This window comes from Pongo pygmaeus, chromosome 5 (assembly GCF_028885625.2).
Source record: "Pongo pygmaeus isolate AG05252 chromosome 5, NHGRI_mPonPyg2-v2.0_pri, whole genome shotgun sequence".
In the NCBI taxonomy this organism is placed as follows: Eukaryota; Metazoa; Chordata; class Mammalia; order Primates; family Hominidae; genus Pongo; species Pongo pygmaeus.
In genome coordinates this window covers 32607710-32620923 of record NC_072378.2, presented here as the reverse complement: position 1 = coordinate 32620923, position 13214 = coordinate 32607710, and the positions used below count along the sequence as shown (strand labels likewise).

At 37.0% G+C, this 13214-nt stretch overlaps 1 protein-coding gene and 1 long non-coding RNA gene across 4 annotated transcripts in view; one reads left to right on the top strand and one right to left on the bottom strand.

The window, feature by feature from the left end:
• Positions 1-11988, top strand: part of TSBP1 (testis expressed basic protein 1) — an 82308-nt gene extending 70320 nt beyond the window's left edge. For all 3 annotated transcript variants that reach the window (XM_063666081.1, XM_063666080.1, XM_063666082.1), the window contains 5 exons: positions 2272-2292; positions 4155-4175; positions 4918-4932; positions 10809-11272; positions 11318-11988. In XM_063666081.1, the coding sequence (XP_063522151.1) occupies positions 2272-2292; positions 4155-4175; positions 4918-4932; positions 10809-11272; positions 11318-11908 (1112 nt within the window). In that variant the 3' untranslated portion in view covers positions 11909-11988. The remainder of the gene's footprint in view (positions 1-2271; positions 2293-4154; positions 4176-4917; positions 4933-10808; positions 11273-11317) is intronic.
• The window catches only part of LOC129039453 (uncharacterized), a 139648-nt gene that overhangs the window by 88109 nt on the left and 38325 nt on the right, over positions 1-13214 (bottom strand). The gene's annotated exons all lie outside the window — the stretch shown is intronic.

Genomic DNA, 13214 nt, shown 5'->3' with positions numbered 1-13214 from the left:
AAAAAGAGAATAGAAAGCTGGTTTGGGGCCATGTTGTCAACAGCTTAGAACAGCAGGTGGAGGAACATGTACTTCAATTACAAAGGCAAAGGGAAGCTGTTATAAATTTTGGCTCAGGGACTCAAAGGTTGTGTTTTTGCATGCAGTGGAGAACCTAAGAAATGCTGGTTTATTGTTGGAAGACAAATGACACCATTTAAAAGGACTGTGCTTTAAGAGGCCTTAAATATTCTATGTATCAGCCCTCACTGGACATTTTGCAGGTAGTATTTTTTTCTCTCTGTACCATTTAACACAGTTGTCTACTCCCACCTTACTGGTCTCTTGGCTTCAAGACATTACTACGTTCTGATTTTCTTATCTCTCTCTGGTCATTCCTTCTCAAACATTTTCATGAGCTCCTTTCTTTACTTCCTTTCACTTAATTGCCACTCCACTGCTTAGAAATTGTCAATGGCTCTCCATGCCTTTACAATAAAATTCAAACTCCATCGTCACCTCTAATCAAAAAAAAAAAAAAAAAAAAAAAAAAAAACTGATTTGTTTTATTTTATTTTTAGCAATTGGTCCAATAGCAACCAGTAAGCTCCTACTGTTTTTCTCAGTTTCCTCTGGTCTTTTGTAGCATCTGGATTCCTTTATTTGCACTGACACTTTTGTTGTTTTTGGTTTCTATTTTGGTTTAGTTTGGGTCTTTCTCTCTTTCTTTTGTTCGTTCGCTCATTCTTCTTCCTTCCTTTCTTTCTTCTTCCTTTCTTTCTGTCTTTGTCTTTTAAATAAATCAAAGGCCCACAGAAACAAGAAACCACATAGAAAGGACCAAAATCAAGTTGTTCTTCTGGTTAGAGAGTTAAGCTGCAAAAGAGAAGCAAGAGGAAATAATGCTGGGAAAATATGCTGGGAAGACCATTGAAATAATACACTAAGAAGTTTGTATCACATTCTGAAGCCACAGGGTCACAAGACGAAATTCCAAAAGATAAAAGGTAGAAATAATAAAAATAAGAAGATGTAGCAAATGGGAGTAGAAGAAGGGACAGACTACAAAATGCAAACAGAGAAAACACTAAAATAGAATTCAAGATAAAAAAGAAAGATTGATCTTTGCCTTTTCCTCCATAAAGTTTATTACATCTAAACTTGGACCACTACTGCTGCAGAGATTAAGCCTTTTCTGACTTCCCCTCCTTGAAAGAATTGGGACTTGCCTCTCACAACAATCAGGCAAATCACACAAATTTATTTTGTGTAGGTCTAAATACACCAATTTTTTTTAAAAGATTACCAGAGTACATTAAAAACATGACCTAACTATATCCTATCTACAAGAAAGTCACTTCAAATTTAACAATAAAAGTAAAAAGAATGAAAAATATATGTCATGAATCATTAATTTTTTCAAAAAAAAAGGCAGAAGTGGCTACATTAATATCACGTAAGGTGGACCTCAATGCAAAGAAATTTACCAGGGACAAAAGAGGGACATTATATCATGATAAAAATATCAATGCATCAAGAAGACATAGAAATCCTACATATGTATGCACCAAACAACAGTGCTTCAAAACACACCGGAAAAAAAAAAAAACACCTACTAGAACTGAAGAGAAACAGAAAAACCCACAACTACAGTTGGAAAGTTTAATGCCTCATTCTCAGCAATTGCTGTAACTACTAGATGGAACATGAAATAGGTGAGAGAATTAGCCAGGCAATATCTGAGGGGGGAATATTTCAATCAGAGAAGACAACAAGTAAACCACCCTAAGGTAGGAACATTTCCAGACTATTTGAGGAAAAGCAAGACAGCAAGTACTATATAGCTGGAACAGAATGAAAAGTGACATAAAAAGAAGCTATAAGAGAGATTTGGAGGGGCAGATCTTCCAGGGCCATCTTTGAAAGCCACTGTTGTGATTTGACTTTTGTTAAACCAAGATAGGGAACCATTGGTGGCTCTTAAGCAGGAGTCTTGCTGACACTTTAAAAGGGTCCCGCTAACTGCTGTACTGGGAACTGACTGGGAGGCAAGGGTGAAAGCAGAGAGCTCAATTGGAGAGACAACAATAAGTTGGACCACATAAGGTGGTAAAAACTGTCAGGTTCTTATAACACACTAAGGGATCTGTTGTCTCATCATATTTCATTGTATTCTGCTAGAAGTCTTTATGGTACCCTAGAAAAAAGAACTAGGGAACTGGGACTAGGAAAGAACTGTATTTCTGTTCCAAAAATGCTGCCATTAACCTATTTTCTTGTTTTGATTTTCAGGAACACCTCAAGTTCACACTAGTAAGTTTCTAATATATTTTTAATACATTAGTTTCTTGTAGGGCTGGGGTGAGCAAATTTTTTCTATAAATATTTTTAATGTTTTGTGTTTGGTTTTGTTTGTTGGGTTTTTGTGTTTTTTGGTTTGTTTGGTGTTTTTGGTTTTGTTTTGTTCTGAGACAGGGTCTTGCTCTGTCACCTAGCCTGGAGTGCAGTGGTGTGATCATAGCTCACTACAGCCTCCACTCCTGGGCTCAAGCAATTCTCCTGCCTCAGCCTCCTGAGTAGCTGGGACTACAGATGTGTGCCACCATGCTTGGCTAACTTTTTAAAATTTTTTGTAGAAACTGAGTCTTGCTATGTTGCCTAGGCTGGTCTCAAAGTCCTGGCCTCAAACGATCCCCCTGCCTTAGCCTCCTAAAGTGCTGGGATTACAGGTATAAGCCACCATGCCCAGCCAAATATTTTAAATTTTATAAGCCTTAAAGTCTCTGTCACAACTACTCAACTCTGCTGTTGTAGCACAAAAACAGTCACAGACAATATATAAAAGAATGAGCATGGATATGTCCCAATAAAATACTATTTTAGACATTGAAATTTGAATTTCATATAATTTTCATGTGCCACAAAATATTATTATTATTATTATTATTATTATTTCAACTATTTAAATATGTAAAATCCATTCTTACCTCACAGGACATGCAAAAATAGCCAACATGCTAGATTTATTCCATGGGCTGTATTTTGCCAGCTCCCGCTCTATGGTTTAAATACCCTAACTCCACATATGTATCTCTGGTAAACAATCCTGGTATTATGTTTCTTACAATTTCATGCTTTCTTATTATTCTGTGCTTTTTTTTTTTTTAAGACAGACTTTCACTCACCCAGGCTAGAGTGCACTGGTGTGATCATGGCCCACTGCAGCCTTGACTTCCTAAGCAATCCTCTCATCTCAGCTTTCCGAGCAGCTGGGACTACAGGCGCTTGCCACCATACCCAGCTAATTTTTTCTATTTTTTTGCAGAGATGGGGGTCTCATTATGTTGCCCAGGCTGGTCTTGAACTCCTAGGCTCAAGCCATCCGCCTGCCTCACAGCCTTCCAAAGTGCTGGGATTACAGGCATGAGCCACCGCACCAGCCTATTTTGTGCTTTCTATGTTAGGTTTATCAAATAACATCAACACAAGAGATATACCTATATTTCAGTACTTGGTAACAACTGTATCTTAAATATTTTGTATCAGGCCAGGCATGGTGGCTTACACCTGTAATCCCAGCACTTTGGGAAGCCAAAGCAGGTGGATCGCTGGAGCTCAGGGTTCCAGACCAGCCTGGGCAACATGATGAAACTCCGTCTCTACAAAAAAATACAAAAGTTAGCTGGGTGTAGTAGCACGCACCTGTAGTCCCAGCTGCTCAGGAGGCTGAAACTGGAGGATCGCTTGAACCCCGGAAGTGGAAGCTGCAGTGAGCCATGTTCATGCCACTGCACTGCAGCCTGGGAGACTGAGATCCTGTCTCAAAAAAAATATTTAAAAAAAAATCGTATCAAACAATGTCAAAAAATAATGTTAGCACACATCTTCCAAGCAAGACCATTATATGTCCTATATTTTATAAATTGTAATCTTGACATTCCAGAAAAAATTGCTAATGATCAATGATAAGTAAAGGTGATTTAAAGTAGCTTATCACAAGGTCTTGTAAACTACACTGGGCAAAGAGAAGGGGGAAGGGAAATGAAGTTTCTTCACATTTAAATAAGTGAAATTTAGTTGTTAATGACACAGATCCCACTCAATGCAGAGGCTTGGGGACTGGGAAGAAGGGAAAGCCCAGTACCTACTGATGTGTTTGCCTTTGTCTCTTTCAGTGGACAGTTCTGGAAAAATCAGTAAGTTTGGATCATTTCCTTGCCTTACCTATTTCTGTGCCTAGGACCTTTAAGTTCTTTTTCCCAAATGTTCTTGTATTACAAGTTCCTCTACCTTACAGCAGTCAATATTTCTTCAATAAGTGATTTCCTCATATTTCAATTTTAATTCTTCTTATCTATTTTCCTTTTGTAACAAAGTATAATGGTCTTGTGTTTGATTCTAGTTATTTACTACCAAAGATTATTGGTAGCATATATTCCCAGCTAATCTATCACAACAGAGCCTATTTCCTCTATGCTATAATCTGGCAACTAATAATTTTTACTGAAAAAGAAAATCCTCTAAGATTGACAAAAAGAATATGTGTCAGGACGAGATGTGATTTTGGTAATTGACCAACAATACACATTTTTCGAACTAACCAGAACAGTGAGCAAAAAACTGTTTTGCAGAAGACATATGAAAGACTTATCAAAGAACAAAGAAAGGCAGGAAATGCAATAGTTTGAATTTCAGTAGAATTGATATTACCTACCCAAGATTTCAAATGCCTATATTAATTAAATGGCATCCTAAAGATAACCCTCTGTGTGGAGTGGGATGTGGAGCATTGGCCAGCAACATTCCTGAGGATGAAACAGAGTTTTATGCTCCCTTAAGTCCTGTTTCTAAATTCACCTAGGAAGGATACTATTGGAAGGTGGGTTTCTCTTGAGTTACAAAATCCTCACTGATCTTTCTTTTGTGTTTTGTTTTTAGCACTGACTCCTGTGGGTAAGTTCCACATCTATTCTCAACTCTGATATTTTACATTGCTTTTAATTCTTTTGTGACCTGTTTCTACTCCCAAAATAGAGGCCTGTGCTTCTAAGGCCAATTTGAATGTTCCTATCTTCCAGAAACTTCCAACGCTCCCCCTCCACCCTCCACTTTTCTTTTTAAGACAGGATCTCACTATGTTGCCCAGGTTGGTCTTGAATTCCTGGGTTCAAGTGATCCTCCTGCCTCAGCCTCCCAAAGTGCTGGGATTGCAGGTGTGAGCAACTGTGCCAGGCCCCATGTTTTTAAATAACTACAATTTAAGAGATTGCTGTAGAGAAGATGAAGCTCATATGAAAGGGTGCCACAATCTCTGGCCATCTTCTAGGATCTGAAAAAGAATCTCCTCCCTGATTCTCAAGAAAACATAATGAAAGGAAGATTGGTTTCTGAATTCCATTAGTTATTTGCTGGGAATTTAGAACTCTTTTTTAGTAATAGGTGAAGTCCCTCTGAATCATATTAATGGGGGAAAAAGCTAGTTAAAAACAAAATACCATCTCCTTTCTATTGCCTTCTAAATAACTACCTTTGAAAGACAATAGGTATTGAGCATTGGCTATGTATTGTGCACTGTGCTAGGCACTTACAAAAGTAGCATCTCTTATTCTTACCATATCCCTGCCTGGTAGCTATTATTATTCCCCATTTTACAGATTAGGGAACTAACTCAGGTGTTTACCCAAGGTTAAAGAGTTGGTAAACATTGGTGTCAGGATTTAAACCCAGGATGTCCTATCTCCAAAATACACACTCTTCCCACTCTTCCCATACTAACACATTGCCTCCTATACTGAATCACAAATGCATTTTTTGTGATTAGTCAGGAAACTTTATGGAATGTTTGTAAATACAAATATACATCTACAGAAAAGCTGGATAACTAAATGTACACAAAAGGATCCTTTTAAAAATAGAAGACTGCATTTAAATCAATGTTTGACTTTTTTAACTGTTTTCTGGATTCAGATTTATCTCTATTGGGATTACTTAATATATGACTCAGCTCTTCAAGCAAGGAAACCATACAAAACAAAGTAGAATAATAACTTTTGTTTAATTCTGTAAATATATGATCAAAAGAAGCAAATAAGACTTAAACCTAATGAGACACGTTTCAAGCATTTCAAACATTCCAAACACTGACACAAACACAAAATATGTCCTTATATTTAATCGTGTTTAAGCCTCATTCTTCTTTCTCAGTTCACACTAGAAAGAGAGTGGGTTTGGAGGGAGAGGAAGGCAGGGAGATGAAGTTGAAAAAGGCAATTAATTTCTTTTTTTTTTTTTTTTTTTTTGACAAAGTTTCGTTCTTGTCGCCCAGGCTGGAGTGCAATGGCACAATCTTGGCTCACTGCAACCTCTGCCTCATGGGTTCAAGTGATTCTCCTACCTCAGCCTCCCAAGTAGCTGGGATTACAGGCGTGTGCCACCATGCCCAGCTAATTTTGTATTTTTAATAGAGACAGGGTTTCACTATGTTGGTCAGGCTGGTCTCGAACTCCTGATCTCAGGTGATCTGCGCGCCTCAGCATCCCAAAGTGCTGGGATTACAGGCGTGAGCCACCGCGCCCAGCTGGAGAAATTAATTTCTTTTGATTCATGGTACAAGAAACGGTATGCATTCAGAAAAATCATAATGCGCCAACATCCCTCAAATGCTCTCCTCACATAGAAAAAGTGATAGGACTGTGATGTTGTGAGTTTCTCTTACAAAAAAAAAAAAGGTGGACTCTGATGATTGATGTTGTATGTCAACTTGACTCAGAAGAACCCTGACTAATACAAGGGTTCTAAGAAGGGATCACAGGCCAAGTCTCTTCCCGGAGGTAATAAATTTTTAATGAATACTAATTTTTTAAGTTGCCAGAGAAAAATCTGTTTAATCTTTTTAAAAATTTTTTGTAAAGGATATATTCTTATTGATATAATCTTTCAAACACATTTTTCCCAATTGATTTTTTTCTATTTCTTTTAAAAAATAGAGATGGGGTCTCACTATGTTGCCTAGGCTGGCCTCAAACTCCTGACCTCAAGTGATCCTCCCATCTCAGCCTCCCAAAGTGCTAGGATTACAGGTGTGAGCCACTACATCTGGCCCCAGTTGATATTTTTAGAAAAAGGAGGTTAAGGTTTAATTCAATGTTCAAAGAAAGGTTTAAGATAGATTAAACCAACAAACATCATCATTCCAGCAAACTGAGTCTCTTATTTCTCACCTCCTCATTCAACTAATAAGAATATGATATTTTAAAATGTAATTCATAGCCTGAAAACTATAATGATTCATCCTTCCGATACTGAATAGATCTTTTACAGTCTAGATCCAATTGTGCTCTCCCTGACAACCACTGGATTAAGAACCTAAGATTAGTTTCCTAATAAAGCCCACATTCTATTTTCTACATTAAGTATCATTTAGATAGAATTGTTAATGTGATAGCTATTTCATGATATCTTTTAGCTTTAACAAAAATTAATCCAATTTAAAAATTTTAATAATTACTTTTTAATCAGCTTGAATATATTATGATGATCCCCAAAGTCTTGATTAAATCTTTCGATTGTATTAAAATTTTGTAGTATGGGCTACTGCCTGCAATAAATGTACTTGCAGCCAGGGCTTCCAAGTCTTTATATCATGAAGATTTACACTGTACATGTAGGATGATTATGAGGTCCAAGAGAAGGAAAAGATGTATGAACTATCTTGAAATCTGGGAGAAGGAAGAAAAGAACTTAGAATGTGGTGGAATAATGATTTGTGGCTTACTTCTGCAATGCAAAGTTGAAATAAAAGTGAACCTCACTTTATGGGATAGCTGGATTCCTCAAAAATAAATCCTGTAAATCTAATCTATGTTAATTAAATTCAAGACTTAAAAGATGACAGCAAATATATTAAAATAAGGGTATGAAGATTCTATTAGAAGTAACTAGAGGTATTTTTCAGTGTAGTGGGAGAAAGAATAAAAAGTTTTTTAATTCTGTGAAATTAGGAAAGGTGTACCTAGAATAAACACTAGGTGCTTCAGGAAATTGTATAATACTTAATTTTTGTTTACAAAGCCTATATAATTTAGAACGTAAATTTAGGTTAAAATGAGTCATGAAGTATTACACACAGTAGCAAATAATTACCCCAAAGGGATAGTAAAACTAAAAATATTCATAGCTTAAGGAAAATCAGCTTATGTGAGGAGTACATCCCATGAAATTCTTAAGGTTAGAAGCTTCAGTGGAGCATGATCTTACCATTCCACACCACCATACCCCTAAACAAAACAAAACAAAACAGTGTCCACTGGTAGCACTGTCGAAGATCAAAATATTCTGAACTATTTTTCTCAATTTAGCGATGCTTGAAATATATTACCACTGATTTTCATTAGGAAATTGAAAACTGATTGTCTAGAATAAAATGTCAGTAACCAAATTTTAATGAAGAACTCTAGGGGGGGACATATACAAAAAGGTTCAGAAAACATTACTGCAATTTTCCTAATGTTATTTTTATTTGGATGTCAACAGCTGAAAATAATAAAAGAAAACACTGACCTACAACAACCCTTTTGATTTATAGTTTCTTTTCTAATACAGGTTTGCCTCATTTTTATAGTTGATAAAATTCTGAAGTTATGTGTATGCCAATTTTTCAAACATCAAACCCTAAATGTAAAAAACGAAAAGTCCAATAATTCATTTTTAAGCAAGAAATTTTCCGGTAATTGGCCAGGCGTGGTGGCTCATGCCTGTAATCCCAGCACTTTGGGAGGCTGAGGCAGGCGGATCACCTGAGGTCAGGAATTCAAGACCAGCCTGACCAACATGGGGAAACACCCATCTCTACTAAAAATACAAAATTAGCCGGGTGTGGTGGCGCATGCCTGTAATCCCAGCTACTTGGGAGGCTGAGGCAGGAGAATCGCTTGAACTCGGGAGGCGGAGGTTGCGGTGAGCCGAGATCGTGCCATTGCACTCCAGCCTGGGCAACAAGAGTGAAACTCTGTCTCAAAAAAAAAAAAAGAAATTTTCCTGTAATACAATTAACCACTCCTGTAAATTATTTGTTGGAAACTGAGAATGCCTTGTCTTGTTGATTGAATTAGAGAGTTTTTTCCTGTACTCTCTCATTGGGAAATAGTAATGGCCAATATTTATTGACTACTTATTATGTCCCATGCACTGTACCAAGTGCTTTTATTTAGATAACATTATTTAATCTCATAACACCTCTTTGAGATAGCTACTACTATTGCCCCCATTTTATAGACAGAAAGTAAAGTTTGCCAAAGGTCACCCAGCTAGGCAGGTGTGGAGGCAGGATTTGAACCAGTCTGTCTCCAAAGGGTATGTTACTTTAACGTTTATCTACAATATTTAATAACTCTACAAAGTGAGCAGATCAAACTAAATATAAAAAACAGTGAATCTTTGAGGATTAACTGATTTACCTTAATAAACCCATTAAACCCAGCTAGCAGGAATAGTAAACCTAGGTCTTCTTTTTTTTTTTTTTTTTTGTGAGATGGAGTATCGCTCTGTCACCTAGACTGGAGTGCAGTGGTGCAATCCCAGCCCACTGCAACCCCTGCCTCCTGGGTTCAAGCAATTCTCCTGCCTCAGCCTCACGAGTAGCTGGGGTTACAGGTGTGCGCCACCATGCCTGGCTAATTTTTGTATTTTTAGTAGAGATCAGGTTTCACCATGTTGGCCAGGCTGTTCTCCAACTCCCAACCTCAAGTGATCCGCCCACTTCGGCCTCCCAAGGTGCTGGGATTACAAGTGTGAGCCACTGCCCCCAGCCCAAGTCTTCTGATTCAGCTTTTATATTCAGTATTCTTTCTACTATAGTAAATATTAAATATTAGATTTTCTCAAAGCAAGGCATCCCTCTGCTCCATGGCAAGAACCCACACAACTCCTTGGTGGCTCAGATATTTCTTTTACTTAATTCAGGGAACCATATTACTTTTAAAAAAAAAAAAAGCAAATAAAAAATACCTGGCAGAAGCCAATAAATTCAGGTTTGTTAAATCACACAGGAATTGAGACGTAACAGCTGATTTACCTGAACACAATCAAAGGATCTGAAATTTTTGCAGAGTTTGCAGATATTGCAAGAAGTAGTCTACAGTAATGATCAAAACTGAACACTGGAGTCTGACTACTCAGGTTCAAATCCCAGCTCCACCACCTACTGATTACATAACCTTATTCATATTCATTTAAGCATTCTGTGCCTCAGTTTCTTCATCTGTAAAATGAGGTTAATAATACCCTACCTGGTTGTTGTGAGTATCAAATGATTTAATACATAAAGTGCTTAGAGCAGTGAGTATTTGGTATGTGGTAAGCACTTAATAATTATCAGCTAGTACTGTTATTACTTTTGCATAATAAGATATGCTTTTATTCAATATGGAAAGCATTTTTGAGTTTCCTTTTTCTGTCTTGAGAAATATAATTATTGCTTCCTCCCACAATTTTTCCTTAAAACAAAGTCTATTTCTTTTCAGAATACATCCTCTGTTAGCCACTAAGCATTATTCATTAGCCATAATCCACTGAACAAATGTCAGTTCATTTACAGTACATTTTACATTTTCTCTCATTAATCTTCCAAATTATTGAAAATAGTCCAGAATTTTATCAATACTTTTATAATTTTATGTATAGAGAACCATCATTTTAGATAACTTGAGATTCAGAAAAACTTCAGTTTGTCAGTTTTAAGACAAAAAAAGGAACCAGTATCAAGGGGAAAAAAATGGAAATAAAGAGAAAATACTTGATGTCTAAATCATGCCCTTTTGTTGTATGCTCAGTTATATTAACAGGTTACATGGATGAAGAACTTGCCAAAAAATATTGTTCCAAAGTCCAGATACTAAAATGTGGAGGCACTGCAAGGTCTCAGAATAGCCGAGAAGAAAACAAGGAAGCACTAAAGAATGACATCATATTTACGAATTCTGTAGAATCCTTGAAATCAGCACACATAAAGGAGCCAGAAAGAGAAGGAAAAGGCACTGATTTAGAGAAAGACAAAATAGGAATGGAGGTCAAGGTAGACAGTGACGCTGGAATACCAAAAAGACAGGAAACCCAACTAAAAATCAGTGAGATGAGTGTACCACAAGGACAGGGAGCCCAAATAAAGAAAAGTGTGTCGGATGTACCAAGAGGACAGGAGTCCCAAGTAAAGAAGAGTGAGTCAGGTGTCCCAAAAGGACAAGAAGCCCAGGTAACGAAGAGTGGGTTGGTTGTACTGAAAGGACAGGAAGCCCAGGTAGAGAAGAGTGAGTGGGTTGTACTGAAAGGACAGGAAGCCCAGGTAGGGAAGAGTGAGATGGGTGTGCCAGGAAGACAGGAATCCCAAGTAAAGAAGAGTGAGTCGGGTGTCCCAAAGGGACAGGAAGCCCAGATAAAGAAGAGTGAGTCAGTTGTACTGAAAGGACAGGAAGCCCAGGTAGAGAAGAGTGAGTTGAAGGTACCAAAAGGACAAGAAGGCCAAGTAGAGAAGAGTGAGGCAGATGTGCCAAAGGAACAGGAGGTCCAAGAAAAGAAGAGTGAGGAAGGTGTACTGAAAGGACCACAATCCCAAGTAAAGAACACTGAGGTGAGTGTACCAGAAACACTGGAATCCCAAGTAAAGAAGAGTGAGTCAGGTGTACTAAAAGAACAGGAAGCCCAAGAAAAGAAGGAGAGTTTTGAGGATAAAGGAAATAATGATAAAGAAAAGGAGAGAGATGCAAAGAAAGATCCAAATAAAAAAGAAAAAGGTGACAAAAACACAAAAGGTGACAAAGGAAAGGACAAAGTTAAAGGAAAGAGAGAATCAGAAATCAATGGTGAAAAATCAAAAGGCTCGAAAATGGCGAAGGCAAGTAAAGGAAGGAAGTACAACAAAAAAGTGGAAGAGTAAGGATAAATTTTTTAAAGGCCCATAAGACAAGTAATTATTATGATTCCCATACTCCAGATACAAACCATATCCCAGCCATTGCCTAAACAGATTATAATTATAAAATCCCTTTCATCTTCATATCACAGTTTCTGCTCTTCAGAAGTTTCACCCTTTTTAATCTCTCAGCCGCAAACCTCAGTTTCCAAATATTTGTTTTATAAGTTAAGACGTATATGATTCCGTCAAGAAAGACTGGATACTTTCTGAAGTAAAACATTTTAATTAAAGAAATATATAGTAATTTCCTTTGACAAGTATGTCTATGATAGCCTTTCCAACCAATCAACCAGTAACTCCTCATGGCAGGCCTAATGTTTGCAAGGCGCTGATCTAGCAATAAGGGGTGTACAGAAAAACACAAGTCAGAGCTCCTGCAATCAAGTAGCTTATAACATATATAGTGATATATGTATACATGGCAATTTTTTAAGTAAAATCTAAGTTACAAAAAGTTTAGATGGACAACATAATCCATCATGGGATGAGAAAGTAGAGGTGGTAACTTCATGGGGAAGGGAGTAGTGGTATACAATATGTCACAGCAGATGGATAAGATGTTGATATGCTGAGTGAATTACAAAGAGTAAAAGAAAGGCAAAGGGTTAAAGGCTGTTGTGCCATGTTCCAGATGCAGTAGGCAATTTTGCTGTTACAGCAGACTCATGGGAGGCATCCTGGGGTATAATTTTGAAAAGGAGAATATAAAGGGATTTGAAAAACAAGCCAGGAATTTATATTTTACTCTTCAGGCAGCTGGAAGCATTCTACAATGTTTGAGACACAGAATGAAATGAATAAGGTTGTATCATTTTAAAAATAAGGTTGTATCATGTGATTGTGAAAAATAATATAAAAAAAGAAACATCATAGATAGTAAATCTAATTAAGAAGTACTTGGAGTAGTAATGGAAAGAGAATAAATAGAAAAAAATTCAAAGAAGAATCATTACTTCATGATGACTGACTGCATAGGAGTAAGGAAAAGTGAAAAAAACAATGGTTTCAAAACTTTTGAAACTAGGTAACAAACAAACTAGGAACTAATTTGGGGACAGGGAGGGAACAACAAATTGTTGTTTTAAGGGGATAAGCAATAACATTTGTCATTCAAGAGATATCTGGAATTAGATGAGTACAGGTAACAATTGAAGCAATAAGAGTGAGTTCTTCAAAGGAGAAAGTACAGGACTAACAAAAGCAGAAGTCCAAGGACTGAGTTTGTTATATGTAATATATTGAATAAATTTAACTAAGGGATAGGAAG